The sequence below is a fragment of the Lagenorhynchus albirostris genome, chromosome 8 (genome assembly GCF_949774975.1).
Source record: "Lagenorhynchus albirostris chromosome 8, mLagAlb1.1, whole genome shotgun sequence".
Lineage (NCBI taxonomy): Eukaryota > Metazoa > Chordata > Mammalia > Artiodactyla > Delphinidae > Lagenorhynchus > Lagenorhynchus albirostris.
This window is the reverse complement of record NC_083102.1, coordinates 279,105-296,633: the sequence shown is the minus strand read 5'-3', so window position 1 is coordinate 296,633 and position 17,529 is coordinate 279,105. Positions and strand designations below refer to the sequence as shown.

At 47.8% G+C, this 17,529-nt stretch overlaps 2 protein-coding genes and 1 long non-coding RNA gene across 12 annotated transcripts in view; 2 read left to right on the top strand and 1 right to left on the bottom strand.

The window, feature by feature from the left end:
* The window catches only part of ESYT2 (extended synaptotagmin 2), a 77,014-nt gene extending 74,360 nt beyond the window's left edge, over window positions 1-2,654 (bottom strand). For all 3 annotated transcript variants that reach the window (XM_060156257.1, XM_060156258.1, XM_060156259.1), the window contains exon 1: window positions 2,328-2,654. In XM_060156257.1, the coding sequence (XP_060012240.1) occupies window positions 2,328-2,639 (312 nt within the window). In that variant the 5' untranslated portion in view covers window positions 2,640-2,654. The remainder of the gene's footprint in view (window positions 1-2,327) is intronic.
* LOC132524419 (uncharacterized) lies at window positions 1,551-4,407 on the top strand. 2 transcript variants are annotated; one of them, XR_009541854.1, is made up of 3 exons: window positions 1,551-2,117; window positions 3,494-3,724; window positions 4,016-4,407. It is a non-coding gene; the product is annotated as an uncharacterized LOC132524419 (long non-coding RNA). The 2 variants fall into 2 exon arrangements; XR_009541855.1 differs by lacking the exon at window positions 1,551-2,117 and adding an exon at window positions 2,241-2,492.
* An 8,313-nt stretch (window positions 4,408-12,720) lies between these two features.
* Window positions 12,721-17,529, top strand: part of DYNC2I1 (dynein 2 intermediate chain 1) — a 71,921-nt gene continuing 67,112 nt past the window's right edge. For 6 of the 7 annotated variants that reach the window (XM_060156250.1, XM_060156249.1, XM_060156248.1 and 3 more), the window contains exon 1: window positions 12,722-12,874. In XM_060156250.1, the coding sequence (XP_060012233.1) occupies window positions 12,860-12,874 (15 nt within the window). In that variant the 5' untranslated portion in view covers window positions 12,722-12,859. Of the gene's footprint in view, window positions 12,875-17,529 lie in introns of all 7 variants that reach the window. The other variant, XR_009541853.1, reaches the window with a different exon arrangement.

Genomic DNA, 17,529 nt, shown 5'->3' with positions numbered 1-17,529 from the left:
GCCATTTTTCATATGCTAATAGCCTTAATTTGAAACAGTATATGTATTTTTTCTCCAAGTATTCATATTTGTTAATCATCTCATTTTACAGCCAGTATAAATTTTTACTTTACTAAATAAGCAGAAGAAAGATTGTCAGTGAACATATTCAAAAGGGAGGTTAGGAAGTGAGCCCCACATTAGTTTTGCTCTGCTTCTACCCTGCTGTGAATCACAGCTGTCAATGACACACTATGAAATCCATACAAACATATGTTGTTCAAAGCAAAACATCAGCCCAAAGTTCTGAACCCCAAGAACCTAAGTATGTACCGTAAAAATCAAAGAACTACTGATACAGAAAACTTAGCTCTTCTTATGCACGGACTCCCTGGCTACAGCAGAACAGCAGGTCCACATCTAGACAGTGTAATTCACTGGTTTTGTCGTGAAAACAACACATGGGTATTACAATTTAAAAAAGTATTAAAAAATCTGCCTCAAACCCCAGATTCCTAGTGCTTTTCTTGGATATGATCACCGTCAAGTTTCATGTGAATCCTCACAGTAGTTTTCTAAGCAATACAGGCATGTTTAAGTATACATCTGTGTGTGACGTGAGCACAAACACAAATTTGGAATGAACAAGTAAAAAATTTTGGAAAAAACATAAATTCTTTACTGTACAACATGAACACCACAGTTCATGAGTTTAAGTCACACCGAGGAGAAACCCAAGGAAGGAAGCTTTGGCTAATCACCCTTTTCTTCTGCTAAAAATAGTAATAATTTGCCCTGTCCTTCAATATGGTAACAACGATACTTGTTAATTCATTATGTGAAAATAGGCTGCATTTCACAGCTTTTACAAGCAAATTTGATGTTAGCCAACTGCTCCATAACCGAGCCTCTATGAATGTCAGCACCCCCAGTTTCTGTGAATCTCTGCCCTGATTATGTCTGCTGTTTTGGTAATGCCCCTACTCTGTTTTTAGCTACTTTCTGGAATCACTTAATTCGGTGTGACACAAGATACCAGACACCACTTGAAAGTCCTTCTGCGTTTCCCAAGTGCACCTCCGCTCTTGGCTTTTCGCACCTCTGTTACGGAGTTCCCGTTTTCTACACCACCCTCCTCTTTCCTGCTTCTGGCAAAAAGCTACACCACGCTGGTTACTGTGATTGCTCCAAGTAGCCCTGTGCCACACGTCCACCGCGTATTGACGGAATTTTAAATTTCCGAAGTCCCTGACTGTGAGGTTCTTACTGCAATTGCAACTTGTCACCACAAGGCAGTAGCCATTGAGTTCCTCCTGGCCGTGGGCACTCCTGCTTTGCAACCTATTTGCCTTGTGTCATGCACTCCATGCCTTGCTTCACAAGCGTCTTCTGATTGGAAACAGGGATCGTACTGCAAGCCCTTTTCTCCTCTAAGAGAAAACGACCCTTTTGAAACTCACTGGCTGGCCATCTTCCCGGAAGCTTACGTCAAGCCCAACAGCAGCACCATTTACCTTAAACAAGCACCGCTTCCTACCGTCCGAAACTCTGGCACCTACTCACGGTTAAGAAAGAACGAGGGAACCAACCCCGTTAGCTTCCACGCTGCCTAACTAAAATATGCAGAGAACCGCTCGGGGCACAGACGATCGATGCCACGCCTGCCCCACCCACCCCCAAATTCACCTGGGATTCGAGTTCACCCTACACAGAAGTTCCTCAGCTTATAACGTTACTTCCGAAGAGCCGGGACACACCTCCGATCATCGCACCAGCAAATCTTCTGGGGGACCCACTGCTCCTCAGCTGTGCCAGAAACCACCAGGAACGGCGCAGACTTCGCGGGCAAGGAGGAAACCGCCCTTCTCCCCACACCGCTCGCCGCCGCTTCCGCAGGGGGCAGGGAGCGGCGTCCAGGCCCGCGCAGGGCACCCGGCGGCCGCGAGCTCACATGCCGCAGGCGGGAGGCACGGCACCGCACAGCGAGGCGCGACGACGTGGCCAAGGCAAGACAGCGCCTCGCCTGTGCGGCCCTGCTCGGGACCCGCGCGGCGGAGGGAAGGCGCCAACCCAAAGGGGTTCGCGGGCCGAGAGCGGCCGGGAGGCTGGGCCCGGCGACAGCGGCGAGGCCCCGCAAGGTACACAGGCCCAGGCCCGACGCCGGCGCCCACCCAGGCGTACGTGCCGCCCCTGGTCAGGACGCCCCAACGTGGGCGGGTGGGCTGGGGCGTGAGCCGACCCCAGACCCGGGAGGACTTGGGGCGGGCGGGGACGCCTGACCCTGCGGGGCCGTGGCGGACAGGGAGGTAAGGGCCGGGGGCGTGTCGCGGTCCGCGGCGCCCACTCACCCAGGCCGGCAGGTCGCAGGCGCGCACCCCCAGGCGCACGGCGCGCTCCTCGTCCTCCAGCAGCGCCAGCGCGCGGCACAGACGGGTGGCCTTGAGGCCGCGGCTCCTGCGGCACCACACGAGCAGCCCGAGCGCCAGCAGCACCCAGCTGAAGCTCAGGCCCAGGTAGCCCAGCGCGTACACCGGCAGCAGCAGCGCGAAGCTGCGCGCCAGCTGCACCAGCAGCCCCGCCACGTCCACGCTCAGCGCCGCGCCGGGGGCTTCGGCCCCGGCGGCGCCGGCCTCGGGGCCCGGGGCCCGGGCGCCGCTCATCGCCCCGCCGCGCAGCGCTCCGGTTGGCTCCGGGCCGACGCGCCTCAGCCCGCCCGCCAGCGCCCCTCTGAGGGGACAGCGCAGCCGCCCTGCCCGCCCGCCCGCGCTTCAGCCCGCGGCGCCGTACGACGTCAGCACGCCGGGCGGTGCGGCGGCGGCGAGGGGTCGGGGGCTTCTACTGCGGCGGTCGGGCGTGGCCCCGGGCCTGGGCGCGGCCTAACGTTGGGTGGACGTGGCCAGCGTGGGACGTCATCCCACAGGACCCGGGAGCCCCGCGAAGGCTGGTGCGCGGGACTGGTGTGTGGCGTCATCGCGCGGGCGGGCGGGGCGCCACTGCCACAGGGTGGGCAAGGCCGGCGTGGGTGTCACCCCACAGGCCTGGCTGAGAGCCCCTGAGGCGGGTGGGGCGGGGCCTTGTGGCGTCATCGCGCGGGCGGGCGGAGCGCCGATGAGGCGAGGGGGGGGCGGGTCCTGCGTGGGCGTCCACACGCGGGGCGGGGCGCCCATAAGGTGAATGTGGGCGGGGCGTGCGTGGACGTCAAGGAGCGGAACTCACTGGCCGCAGGGTGTGAGACTGGAAGGGGTGGGTTCTGTGGCTGGTGAGGGTTGACTCCTGGGACTGGACCCACGGGCGGTGAGGGTTCAGCTCGCCCCGTCACCTGGGTCGCGGTTCGTGCAGGGCTGCTGTGGAAGGAGAAGTACACGCTCCTGAGTTTGCGCTACACTTGCCAAGTTTTAAGGTGTTACTGTTAAAGGCACTTCCAAGCTGTTAGAAAATCCGAGTGTTTCTGTGGGTCCCCGGCTGTGGTGAGAGCCCCCAGCGTGCAGACGTTTTACTGATGGAACTCTCTCAGCGGTCCCGGAGGCGTGAGGAGCGTGCGGGATAGGCCCCTGTGTGCGCGTGGGACAGGAACTGTCCTCGCCCGGCGGGACAGCGGGGACCCAGCGCCCGCTCACTAAGCAGGATGCTGTCCGTGCCCGAGAGCTTCTGCTGCGGGCGCTGACATCCTGCCCGCGATTTCTGAATCGCTTCTAGAAGCACAGACAGCTCTTGATCGATTTGCTTTCCACAAAACTCAATCAGGGTAATTATATTTATTTTGTAGTCTCCTTAAAGCCAAACAGTTGCAGAGGACAGCCTAGGAAAGTTTTTTAAGCATATTAAGTGAGTTCCAAGGATATTTTAATTCAGTTTGTAACAATAGGGCTAGTTTTTTCCCCTCTCTTGCTCTTCAAATCTTTATGTTACTGGGAGCCTTGCGCGATCATCTTTAGGAGGGGCAGGGACTACTGGAGAGGAATGTAGCAGCTTACATGTTTTTAAGTTCTTGGTGGATGTGTTCGTGTCACATGGGCCCTTCCCTGCCATATTGTAGGGATTCTGGAATAACGATAACTGTGCAGTAGTTGCAGGGGCAAAGACTGCCATTTTCAGGACAAAACAGTGATATCCCACAGACCATCTTGCCGTGCAGACAGGAGAGTGAAAGGCTGAAAGATGAAGAGGATCACCAGCTGAAGAGAACTGCAGTCACAGCCCTGTTAGACGCAGTGAGTGAAGACTTGCTGCTCCCATGAACTTTGGGGGCAGTGGGAAGGCAAGCATCTGCGTGCATTGGTAACTTTGCCAGAGTCTCATTAATCATTCAGCTAGGCTTGAAGTCTATGAGGGCAAGAACTGTATTATGTGTATCATCATATCTTCACGCTAGCACAGTGCCTGGCACAGCAGGTACTGAATGAATAAAGGATACCTCCCCTCACCTCATCTGTGAGTCTGTATGTAATTATGTATGCATATATGTGTGTGTGGCTATGGAGATATATATATATAAACATATAATCTCATAAACATTGCCCCAGGGGGTAGAACACTCAGCTTTGGGCAAGGGCACTAAACCACAAGCAAGGAAAGGAATAGTTTTCCTTCCCCCAAATTACATGATGTGAGTTGCAAATATGTAAAATGGTGAGTCTTACCCCTTTTCCTACGCAACAGCTTAAAGCTCTAATGCCACCTTTCACTCAAGACCAAGTTACAACCTCAAAACAAGTAGGGGCCTTGTTAACACAGGAAGGAGCATGACCCTTTCTGTCTTGCAGTCTTTCCTCTAAAAAGCTGTAGAATCACATCCTATAGATAAAGAGTTGGGTGAACATGAGCCACACGAGGAATCCTGCATGTCTGTGATAAAGCGTTTGACCTGGGCGGTCTAGGGATGTAAAATACACTGAAGAGACAGGCCCATGCTGTGCACCAATCAGCCTCCAGCCTCTGCTGCCTTTGTGACCCCACTGAACTTCTGGCCACTTCCCAGCAAGGCAGAACCCATCTCATTCTTTGCTGAGTCTAATGGCAGGCCCGGCCTAGTTCTTAGGTTTTTGCTAACATTTTACTCTCTACCTCAATCTCCTGTGACCTCTTCATGTTACCTCTTTCCTTACCTTCTCTGCAGACAATTCTCCAGTGAAAGGCACTGCTTTCTCAGAGGAAAGAGGAGCATCACTGTGAGTGTTCCAGTGCAGAACTGTAAAGGTTCAGCCTCTGCGCTCCTCCTTTCTAGTTTCAGAGAAAAGTGCTGCCTTCAGTTTAAGTTCAATCCGTTCTGCTTTGTTTTAGATCCCCTCCTGCCTAGCACTGGGCCTTATCAACCCTTCGTCCACCTCTTCCCCTCTCCCTGTCCTAGCTCCTTCCCCAGCACCTCTACGTGGGCTTCAGTGCAGAGGGGAGGGGCACAGTCTGCCTCCCTTCCTTTCATGTTACTGTCGACTGAAAAAAATGCACAAAGTGAGAGTTGTGAGTTAAGTTTTATTTGGGGCAAAATGAGGACCATAGCCCAGGAGACAGCCTCTCAGATTGTTCTGAGGAACTGCTCCAAACAGCGGGCCAGGGTGGGGACGGAGGGTTGTTCAGCATATGTGTGATTTTGGTGAAGGAGGTACACGCAGTCGAGCACACATTTTGGCAGAATGTGGCTGCTCGTCACGAGGAGCAGATGTCTCTGTAAATGATTTTAGTGCTTTTCTAGCTATGAGAACATGCAAGAAATTGGGCTCATAACATGGTCTCCCGAAAATATCTAACTATCTGAAGACCTGTTCTGCCAGTTTTTGCAGAGCACAAAGGGCCTCATTCCTGATCTCTGCCCTGAACTCCTTTCAGGGGGTGTGGAAGGCCAGCGACTGCAGTGGCTGGTGACCTCATCTTTGTAGAGGCAGATGGCGAGCGACAATTTTTAGTTGGCACTACCAACGAGTCTCATTTTTCCCAGACTCATCAAGACTCCTGTTCCTTTTTCTCAAATGCTTCTTTGGTGACACAATCACACATTCTTTACCTGAGCCACCTGAGTGTGTCTCTTTGCTGTGCAACTAGAGGAATCAGGAAAAGCTTGGTCCTTGCTTGCTTGCCCAGATTACTACAACATTTTCTTAATTGATTGGTATCTCTTTAATCTTGCCCTCTTTAAAAGCTCCCTAGAGACCTGTGCTCCCCAGCACGGAGGAGACAGTGTTAGGCCTAGTCCTGGTGACCAGTCAGCCTGGTTATACTGGCAAATAGACACATACACTGGATAGTGCAAGGATAATGCGTTATCCAGGATAATGCAATTCAGGCTTCTTGCTGTTGGAGATCTCATAAGCATGCAAAGGGGGAGGTGGAAAGAGCCCTGAGGTGTTGGATTGGAGTTGGAGGGAGTATGAACTCGTGTGTTTTGATGTAAGTGTACAGGTAGACGTACATGTAGTTTCCAGATCTCACTTCCAAATACCATTCTGCAGCAAAAGGAGCCAGGGATCTTCTGAGAAACAGTTGACTTCAGGGCTGGAGCAGATGAGCCTGAAATATTTTGTTGTGCCAGAAAGTAAGAAAAATTTCAAGAATCACATGATGCCAAAGGACATAGGAGGCGACGGGAGGGGTGCCCTCTGATTAAATCTGGGGTAATTTGAGCAGCAAAATCAAGGATGATGTTGGCAGATTACAACCCAGTGAGCAAAACAGGAACCCACGAGTCCATACCAATGTAGGTGAACGAGCAAGTGAGGAGTGCATGCGAAATAAATCATTGGAGTGACGGAAGCAGAAAATCGGCATTTAGCGGTCACCGTAGGGCTGGAGTGAGTTATCAGTGGAGGCTAAGGATGGTAGGTGGAGGTTTTAATACCTGCTACTAGGTACTCGTCAATCCCAAAGGGAAAAGCCGGCAGGTGTGACCCAGCTACATATTGCCAGCAAACTAGGGACACGCTGGGATTTTGCGTCCTGACTCCACGAGCTGAGAGGAGTAGAGCAGCATGTCTGGGCGTCTCTGCCAGAAAGCTTGATCCAGGTGTGGCCTGGGGGCTCACTGGACAGGTGAAGTGTTAGAGGCCCCTGTTTTCTTTTTTTTTAATTTTCTTAATTTTTTATATTTTGGTGGGCCCCCTGTTTTCTTACTGAGGAACTGTAATTACCCCAGATTGCAGGAAACTGAAGAGGCACAACTACATGCAATGCATGTTCCTGAGTGGGATCTGGGCCACAAAGGAAAAGAAATATTTGGGGGACAGCCTGTGCATTAGACAGCAGAGTTGTATCAATCTTTACTTCTGGACTGGGAGGGTTGTGGAGCAGGGGCTGTCCTTGCTTTGGGGAAACAGGCCCTGGAGTATTTCAGGGTGATGAGTAATCATATCTGAAGCTTTTTGTCAGATGACTCAGAGAAAGACCAGTGATGATGGGTAAGTGTGTGTGTAGATAGATGATAAGTGTGAGTCAGGGACAGGCGAGTGGAAGCACATGCTGTATGATCTGGGTGATGGAGACTTTTGTACTCAAATATTTTCTCTAAATTTGAAATTATTTGGAAAATTATTTTTTAAAGTTCCTATTTCTATCAAATGGCCAATATAAAATGCAGATTTGATTGAATCTCTTCCCTGCTTATGAACTGTTTGTTTTGCTTCTGCTGTGAAATTAAAGATCCTCTGCAGGGACTTCCCTGGTGGTCCAGTGGCTAAGACTCCACGCTCCCAAAAGAAGGGAGCCCAGGTTCGATCCCTGGTTAGGGAACTTGAACCCACATGCCACAACTAAAGAGTTTGCATGCTGCAACTAAAGATCCTGCACGCTGCAACGAAGATCCCACGTGCCGCAACTAAGACCGAACTCAGCCAACTAAATTAAATATAATAATAATTTAAAAAAAGATCCATTGCAGAACAAGCAGAGCTCTGACCCTGCATCTCACCTCACATGCCCCCCCCCAACCAGGGTCTGTGCCCTGCACTGTCTCACTGCTTCTCACTCTCCCCAAACCACTCTGTCTACTCTCTCTGTGCCTTTGCACCTGCACTGCTGTTCTCTGTGTCTGAACTATCCTTCTCCTCTGTCCTTATGCAAAACTCCTATGCATCTTTCAAAACCTGGTTTGTATGTCTCCACCTGTGGAAAGCCTTCTGTGGCAGTGAGTTAATCCTGTCTAGGCTTGTCTCCATGATGAAACTTATCTACTGAGTACAGCTCAGGCTTCAGGAGCCCCGAAGCAGCTCTGTGCCTGTGAGGGGAGCCCTGATGTTTGTGGAGGAGTCTGAATTAGGCGGTACCTATTAGAGTCCCCAACTGGAGCCGAGTACTGAGTCACAAGCCCTGTTTCAGTGTTTACCAATAATGAAGATGATACTTGCGCGGCCTGGCTGGGCCCTTCTGCTCAGGCCTAGAAAGGCAAGTCAAGCGTTGGCTGAGCTGTGGTCTTCTTGGAGACTCTCACCTGAGATCCTCTCCCAAGTTCATTGCAGCTGTAGGACTCAGGTCCTGATTTCTGGGGGCTGACAGTCAGGGGTCCCCCTCGGCTCCCTCCACATGACCCCTCCTGATGTGGCCGTTTGCTTCTTCTCCCAGGACAGCAGGAGTGTCTCTCTGAAGCATCACCTCTTTTGGTGTTAGGCCCACTAAGGACAATCTCCTTTCTGACTTAGCTGATTAGTAAGCTAGTCTCCGGCGTGAACTCATCACAGTCTTAAGGAGAGTGGACCACGGACTCGAGGGGCATTTAGGGTTCTGCCACTACAGTCTCTGTGGGTTAAGAGAAGAAAGGGGTGTTGATGGGCTCTCTGAAATTCCAAAATGTGCTCCAATTATGGTTTCATATGGTAGTGGATAATTTGTGAATTTACAAAGGAAGCCTATAATTTTGGTATCCCACCCATTTTCATCTCTAAATGCTTGTAGGTTAGGCGATAACCTATAAGAACAACAATAATAAAAGTGTTAATAACAACTTTTACTGATGGTTCAGTTTGCGCCAGACACAAAATGCTAACTATTCTACAGAATTACTCCTTCAATCCTCACAATCCCTACAGAGTAGGTACCCTGTAATTCCCACTTTTACTGCAGGCTGTAAAACACGTGGCTAGTGACTTCTCACCAGCCCTTAGTTAACATGGCAGGTAGGTTTCATATCCACACACTACAGTGACACTATCGTGATGCGACTTTTGTAATAAAGTTACTTATTACTGTGAAAAAAAAAGTGCTTTTGTTTCTATCACAACCTGCAATTGTACTGGTTTATAGTCTAGTGAAGGAGTTGGACATACATTTTTTTTTTTTTTCCGGTACGCGGGCCTCTCACTGTTGTGGCCTCTCCCGTTGAGGAGCAAAGGCTCCGGACGCGCAAGCTCAGTGGCCATGGCTCACGGGCCCAGCCGCTCCGCGGCATGTGGGATCTTCCCGGACCGGGGCACGAACCCGTGTCCCCTGCACCGGCAGGCAGACTCTCAACCACTGCGCCACCAGGGAAGCCCAGACATACATTTTTAAATTACACGGAAGAGGATATGGGAGACTGTGACAAGCGAATCAGACACAGGTGAAGCAGAGGAGGCTCTGGCGTGAGCAGGGGGTAAAGCTGCAGGGATCCGGGCAGAGAAGCAGCCTGCACAAAGGCCACGAGGCTGAACAGAGCCCAAAGGCCACCAAGCCGCCACCTAGTCTCTGCCTTCCAGGGCCCTTGACAAACTGGCCCAGTCCCCCATTCCAGCCTTGTCTCCTGCCATCCCGCTCCACTCACACACCCTGTGTTCTGACCTGCACTGCCCAGTGTGGAAGCCACTGGCCACGTGGGGCTGTGAGCCCAGGAAACGGGGCCAGTCTGAACTGAGGTGTGCTGTCAGTACAAAATACACAACGGATTTCGAGGCCAGTATTAAAAAAGTATAAAACAACTCAATATTGTAAATATATTTTATATGACAAAATGATAATATTTTGTATATATTTGGTTAAATATTTTATTAAATTTGATTTCATCTGTGTTTTCCACTTTTTTAATTATTATTTTAAATTAATTAATTTTTATTTTTGGCTGCGTTGGGTCTTCGTTGCTGCGTGCGGGCTTTCTCTAGTGTCGAGCGGGGGCTACTCTTCGTTGTGGCGCGTGGGCTTCTCATTGCGGTGGCTTTTGTTGTGGAGCACAGGGTCTAGGCACGCGGGTTCAGTAGTTGTGGCTCACGGGCTCTAGAGCGCAGGCTCAGTAGTTGTGGTGCACGGGCTTAGTTGCTCCGCGGCACGTGGGATCTTCCCAGGCCAGGGCTCGAACCCATGTCACCTGCATTGGCAGGCGGACTCTTAACCACTGTGCCCCCAGGGAAGCCCCTTTCACTTCTTAAGATGTGGCTACTAGATAATTTATGATAACCCCTGTGGCCCGTATTATATTTCTACTGGACAGCACTGTTGCAGATACAATTATTACATTTCCTAAACTCTCCAAACCTCTCCCTCCCTCTGCACTTGCACCTATATTTCTTTTCCCCTAAGATGTTCTCTGCATGTCTCTGCCTGGGTTTTTGTGCTTCAAGTTCCACCTGAAATGAGGCCCTTCCCATCCTCATTCCTTTCCTGCAGGCACATTTTGCCACTTCCTCATGCACTGCATTTTATGAGTAGCTCTTACACTTTCACATTATTTAATAATTGTTTGCATATTTCTCGCTCCTGGCGATTATGAGCAACTAGAGGTCCAGGCAGTGTTTTATTTATGTCTCCAGCACTCTAACAGTCCCCATGTCATCAAATGAACTTGTGAGTCATCTATTGAAGAAAAATGATAGAAGAAACACCACAAGATAAAATGTGATTGGCAAATAAGTTACTTAGAAAATAATTGTTTTAAGAAGTCCAAGGAGAGAAAGATCGTTTTAACTTCCTCTATTGACATTTTTTCGGCAAATATTGTGGGGATGGTGAGAGAGAGGAGATAGCCCTGTGAATACGGTGCATTTGGGGAACCCTAAATCATTCTGTTTGGTGACAAAAGAGTGCAACCGAGTGAGAGCCAGGTGGAGACAGAAGCAGGGGGTGAGGTGAGTCACCTGTTGGATTGCTGCCTGCAACAGAGGATGGATTGGTGGGGCTGGAGTGGAAAAAAATGAGGAAGAGACTCAAGACACACATCTTGACAGGAGTTTTGACTGCACTCGGGAGGGGAAGAAGGGTTCTGAGGGTTCCAGGGCCAAGCCCAGCTCATTCATGCAATGTGCGTGTCCGTGACTTAATCTAATACTGTAGCTGATGACTTTGTCATTACAGTCAACAGTCTGAAGCTTTCCCAATATGAGCTGTTTTCTCAGCTGACAGAGAATGGACTTTGGCGTCAGACCATCCACCACCCTAGCTTTCTGAATTTAGGCAACTGAATTAATCTTTCTGGCCCTCAGTCTCCTCATCTGAAAAACAGTAACATGCCTATCTCACAGGGACGCTATGAGAATTAAATGAATTACCAAGGGGAAGGCTTCAGTTTGGTGCCTCCTTTGGAGCAGTTCCTAAATAAATCATAGCTATCACTGAAATTACCTTTCCTACCATCCTTTCCTGTTTGGTTCTTCCTAAGCCCTGCTGAGTGAAAATGAAAAAGGTAGTAGTGGAAACTCCAAAACCCGAGCACAATTAAATATAAAAGGACGATTAGATCTGTTATTAACTTCTCTAAGGCAAGGAGCTGAGTAAATGGCTTTTATGTAGATTGATCCATAAACCGTAATAGTATGTGACTCAAAAACACAACGTCTGAAAAATAGTGTGTCTACAGAAAAACCATGACATCAAAAGCACAGACCCCTAGTAACACGCTCACCGATGCGCTCCTTAGCACACGATTTGAGAGCCTTCTCTCTCTCTCTCTCTCTCTCGTGTGAAACCGGTAAGTGGAATCTTTTCTAAGTAACATTTGCAGGCTAAACAGACGCGAAACAGTTTGCAGAATCAGGGCTAAATGTCAGTTATAACGTGCAACACGGGCGTGGGACCCACACCTCTCCAGCCTTGCAGGTTTAAGGCTGGCTTTTATTTTAAGCTTTAAAGAAAATAGTTGTGGTAAAATAAATGTGAGATGCAGACCATGTGTCAGTATTTCAGTCCTCTCGTCTCTTGATTTGTATAAAAGCTGCGTCTTTCAACAATTACTTTTTCAGATACTTTGTGATTCCTACCAATCCTGCAAAATATGTCCTACGAAACGACAACCACAGGCAAAGTAACTCGAGGATCGAGAGCCTCCGCGGAAGGAAAGCTCCCTCCGCTCCCGCTTCGAAAGGCGGGTTTGCTTGTTTCCCTGCTGCAGCTCCGGTCCTGCCGGCAGCCCGCAGGCTCAGCCCGGCTTCTTCCCCGCCCCGAGCACCGCCGGGCCTCACAGCAGGCGGCAGACCCCGCGCCCCCGGAAACACACATCCCACCCGACGAGGGTCCCCGCAGCGCTCAGCCTCCTTCTGCACCTCCCCCCGCTTCCTTTGGGCCTCCCGGGAGTCACAGGATGGCGGTCGCTCAGCGCTCTGCGGCCCCGCCTGTCGGTTGCTAGAAGGCGGGGAAGCGCAGGCGCGCTGGGGGCAGCCGCGTGGCATGCCGGGCCGGCGGTCGCTCGGCGCTCTGCTGCCCCGCCTGTCTGTTGCTAGAAGGCGGGGAGGCGCAGGCGCGGCGCGGGGCATGCCGGTCCGGCGGTTGCTCTGCGCTCCGCTGCCCCGCCTACCAGTTGCCAGGAGGCGGGGAGGCGCAGGCGCGCTGGAGGAGGCCGCGGAGCACGCTGGGCCGACGGTCGCTTGGCGCTCGGTTGTCCAGCCTGCCGGTTGCTAGGAGGCGGGACGCCGGCCCGGCCAAGGGTGCGGGTGCCGGGGCGTCTCCTCCCGGGGCCTGGCCCTGCTGAGGGCAGCGTGGCCGCCCGGTCCTGCGTGCGGCGATGGAGCCCGGGAAGGTGAGTGTGAACGCCGCGCGGGGAGACCCGTCCCCGCCGGGACCGTCCACCTGCTCGCGGGCGGAGGTCGCACCAGGGCCGGGACTGGAATTCTGGCTGCGCGTGCGACCGTGGGAAAGTTACCGACGTGTCTATTTCCCAGCGAATAAATAGGGACAGTACTACTAGGATTGGATGAGGTTCTACAAATAAAAGTGCTTAGAATGGTGTTATTAACTCACTGTGAAATGTAGTCGTTCCGCTTGTCTGTGGATTCCCGCTAAAAGACGAGGAATTTAGTTTGCATGCATTTCTTCGTACCTTCCCTCCTATTCCATTTTTTTTCTATCATCCACTTTTATAATGTTAATAATATGGATTAGGAAGTTAGTGCCTTGGCTGCCCTCCATTTATTTTTAAGCTCACAAACTTCCTGACCGCTGTCATCTTCTACACCGGCCCCTTACATTTTCTTTCCTTTTTTTGAATTTTATTTATTTTTTTATACAGCAGGTTCTTAGTAGTCATTCATTTTATTTTTTTCACACACACACACACACACACTGTATTTTATTTTTACAAGAGACAAATAAACTGACACCAAGCATTGTAACTGGATGACCACAACAAAAGCAACAATGATTGCAATTACCAAACACGAAACACACTCACACTGTGTCCTAATATTGATATTCAGTCCAGGAATCCTCCACTGTAACAGCTCCTTTACTTATTTTTTTTGTGTGTGGTACGCGGGCCTCTCACCGCTGTGGCCTCTCCCATTGCGGAGCACAGGCTCTGGACGCGCAGGCTCAGCGGCCATGGCTCACGGGCCCAGCTGCTCCGCGGCCTGTGGGATCTTCCCGGACCGGGGCACGAACCCGTTTGCCCTGCATCTGCAGGCAGACTCTCAACCACTGCGCCACCAGGGAAGGCCGCAGCTCCTTTACTTTGCAGTGAAAATTGATTTGTATATTTTTTGCCTCTGCGTCCTTGTGGGATTTTTTTTTGTATTCAAACAGGAAGTAACAAAAATTATAATCATCCTCATCAGTTCGCTCAGTCCCATGTAATTAATTTTTTTTATCTTGATCTTTTGTTAGGACTTTTATGAATTCATCAGTTTTCCATTAGAGTTCTGAAAATGCTTATTCATTCAGTTCCGCAGTGTAGTCAGTTACCAGTAGTCATCCATTTTATACACATCAGTGTATACATGTCAATACCAATCTCCCATTCATCCCACCACCACCCCCCCGCTGCTCTCCCCCCTTGGTGTCTGTATGTTTGTTCTCTACTTCTGTGTCTCAATTTCTGCCCTGTAAACCAGTTCATCTGTACCATTTTTCTAGGTTACATATATATGCGTTAATATACGATATTTATTTTTCTCTTTCTGACTTACTTCACTCTGTATGGCAGTCTCTAGATCCATCCACGTCTCTACACCTGACTCAATTTCGTTCCTTTTTATGGCTGAGTAATATTCCATTGTATATATATACCACATTTTCTTTATCTATTTATCTGTTGATGGACACAGGTTGCTTCCATGTCCTGGCTATTGTAAACAGTGCTGCAGTGAACACTAGGGGGCATGTGTCTTTTTGAATTATGGTTTTCTCAGTGTATATGCCCAGTAGTGGGATTGCTGGGTCAATATGGTAATACTGTTTTTAGTTTTTTAAGGAACCTCCACACTGTTCTCCATAGTGGCTGTATCAATTTACATTCCCACCAGCAGTACAAGAGGGTTCCCTTTTCTCCACACTCTCTGCAGCATTTGTTGTTTGTAGATTTTCTGATGATGCCCATTCTAACTGGTGTGAGGTGATACCTCACTGTAGGTTTGATTTGCATTTCTCTAATAATTAGTCATGTGGAGCAGCTTTTCATGTGCTTCTTGGCCATCTGTATGTCTTCTTTGGAGAAATGTCTGTTTAGGTCTTCTGCCCATTTTTGGATTGGGTTGTTTGTTCTTTTAATATTGAGCTGCATGAGCTGTTTATATATTTTGGAGATTAATCCTTTGTCCCTTGCTTCATTTGCAAATATTTTCTCCCATTCTGAGGGTTGTCTTTTGGTCTTGTTTATGGTTTCCTTTGCTGTGCAAAAGCTTTTAAGTTTCATTAGGTCCCATTTGTTTAGTTTTGTTTTTATTTCCATTACTGTAGGAGGTGGATCAAAAAATATCTTGCTCTAGTTTATGTCAAAGAGTGTTCTTCCTATGTTTTCCTCTAAGAGTTTTATAGTGCCCGGTCTTACATTTAGGTATCTAATACATTTTGAGTTTATTTTTATGTATGGTGTTAGGGAGTGTTCTAATTTCATTCTTTTACATGTAGCTGTCCAGTTTTCCCAGCACCACTTATTGAAGACACTGTCTTTTCTCCATTGTATATCCTTGCCTTCTTTGTCATAGATTAGTTGACCATAGGTGCCTGGGTTTATCTCTGGGCTTTCTATCCTGTTCCATTGATCTGTGTTTCTGTTTTTGTGCCAGTACCATATTGACTTGATGACTGTAGCTTTGTAGTATAGTCTGAAGTCAGGGAGTCTGATTCCTCCAGCTCCTTTTTTTTCCCTCAAGATTGCATTGGCTATTCAGGGTCTTTTTTGTCTCAATACAGATTTTAAGATTTTTTGTTCTAGTTGTGTAAAAAAGGCTGTTGGTAATTTGATAAGGATTGCATTGAATCTGTAGATTGCTTTGGGTAGTATAGTCATTTTCACAATATTGATTCTTCCAATCCAAGAACATGGTGTATCTCTCCATCTGTTTGTATCATCTTTAATTTCTTTCCTCAGTGTCTTATAGTTTTCTGCATACAGGTCTTTTGTCTTAGGTAGGTTTATTCCAAGGTATTTTATTCTTTTTGTTGCAGTGGTAAATGGGAGTGTTTCCTTAATTTCTCTTTCAGATTTTTCATTATTAGTATATAGGAATGCAAGAGATTTCTGTGCATTAATTTTGTATTCTGCAAATTTACCAAATTCATTGATTAGTTCTAGTAGTTTTCTGGTGTCATCTTTAGGATTCTCTGTGTATGGTGTCATGTCATCTGCAAACAGTGACAGTTTTACTTCTTCTTTTCCAATTTGTATTCCTTTTATTTCTTTTTCTTCTCTGATTGCCATGGCTAGGACTTCCAAAGCTATGTTGAATAATAGTGGTGAGAGTTGACATCCTTGTCTTGTTCCTGATCTTAGAGGAAATGCTTTCAGTTTGTCACCATTGAGAATGATATTTGCTGTGGGTTTGTCATATATGGCCTTTATTATGTTGAGGTAGGTTCCCTCTATGCCCACTTTCTGGAGAGTTTTTATCATAAATGGGTGTTGAATTTTGTCAAAAGCTTTTTCTGCATCTATTGAGATGATCATATGGTTTTTATTCTTCAACTTGTTAATATGGTGTATCACATTGATTGATTTGCGTATATTGTAGAATCCTTGCATCCCTGGTATGAATCCCACTTGATCATGGTGTATGATCCTTTTAACGTGCTGTTGGATTCTGTTTGCTAGTATTTTGTTGAGGATTTTTGCATCTATATTCATCAGTGATATTGGTCTGTAATTTTCTTTTTTTGTAGTATCTTTGTCTGGTTTTGGTATCAGGGTGATGGTGGCCTCATAGAATGAGTTTGGGAGTGTTCCTTCCTCTGCAATTTTTTGGAAGAGTCTGAGAAGGATGGGTGTTAGCTGTTCTCTAAATGTTTGATAGAATTCACCTGTGAAGCCATCTGGTCCTGGACTGTTGTTTGTTGGAAGATTTTTAATCACAGTTTCAATTTCATTACTTGTGATTGGTCTGTTCATATTTTCTGTTTCTTTTTGGTTCAGTCTTGGAAGGTTATACCTTTCTAAGAATTTGTCCATTTCTTCCAGGTTGTCCATTTTATTTGCATAGAGTTGCTTGTAGTAGTCTCTTAGGATGCTTTGTATTTCTGAGGTGTCTATTGTAACTTCTCCTTTTTCATTTCTAATTTTATTGATTTGAGTCCTCTCCTTCTTTTTCTTGATGAGTCGGCCTAATGGTTTATCAATTTTCCTTATCTTCTCAAGGAACCAGCTTTTAGTTTTATTGATTCTTGCTATTGCTTTCTTTGTTTCTATTTCATTTATTTCTGCTCTGATCTTTATGATTTCTTCTGCTAATTTTGGGTTTTGTTTGTTCTTCTTTCTCTAGTTCCTTTAGGTATAAGGTTAGGTTGTTTATTTGAGTCTTTTCTTATTTCTTGAGGTAGGCTTGTATAGCTATAAACTTCCCGCTTAGAACTGCTTTTGCCGCATCCCATAGGTTTTGGATCATCGTGTTTTCATTGTCATTTGTCCTTAGGTAATTTTTGATTTCCTCTTTGATTTCTTTAGTGATCTCTTGGTTATTTAGTAACGTATTGTTTAGTCTCCATGTGTCTGTGTTTTTTACGTTTTTTTCCCTGTAATTCATTTCTTATCTCATAGTGTTGTGGTCAGAAAAGATGCTTGATATGATTTCAATTTTCTTAAATTTACTGAGGCTTGGTTTGTGACCCAAGATGTGATCTATCCTGGAGAATGTTCCGTGTGCACTTGAGAAGAAGGTGTAATCTGCTGTTTTTGGATGGAATGTCTTATAAATATCAATTAAATCTATCTAGTCTATCGTGTCATTTAAAGCTTGTGTTTCTTAT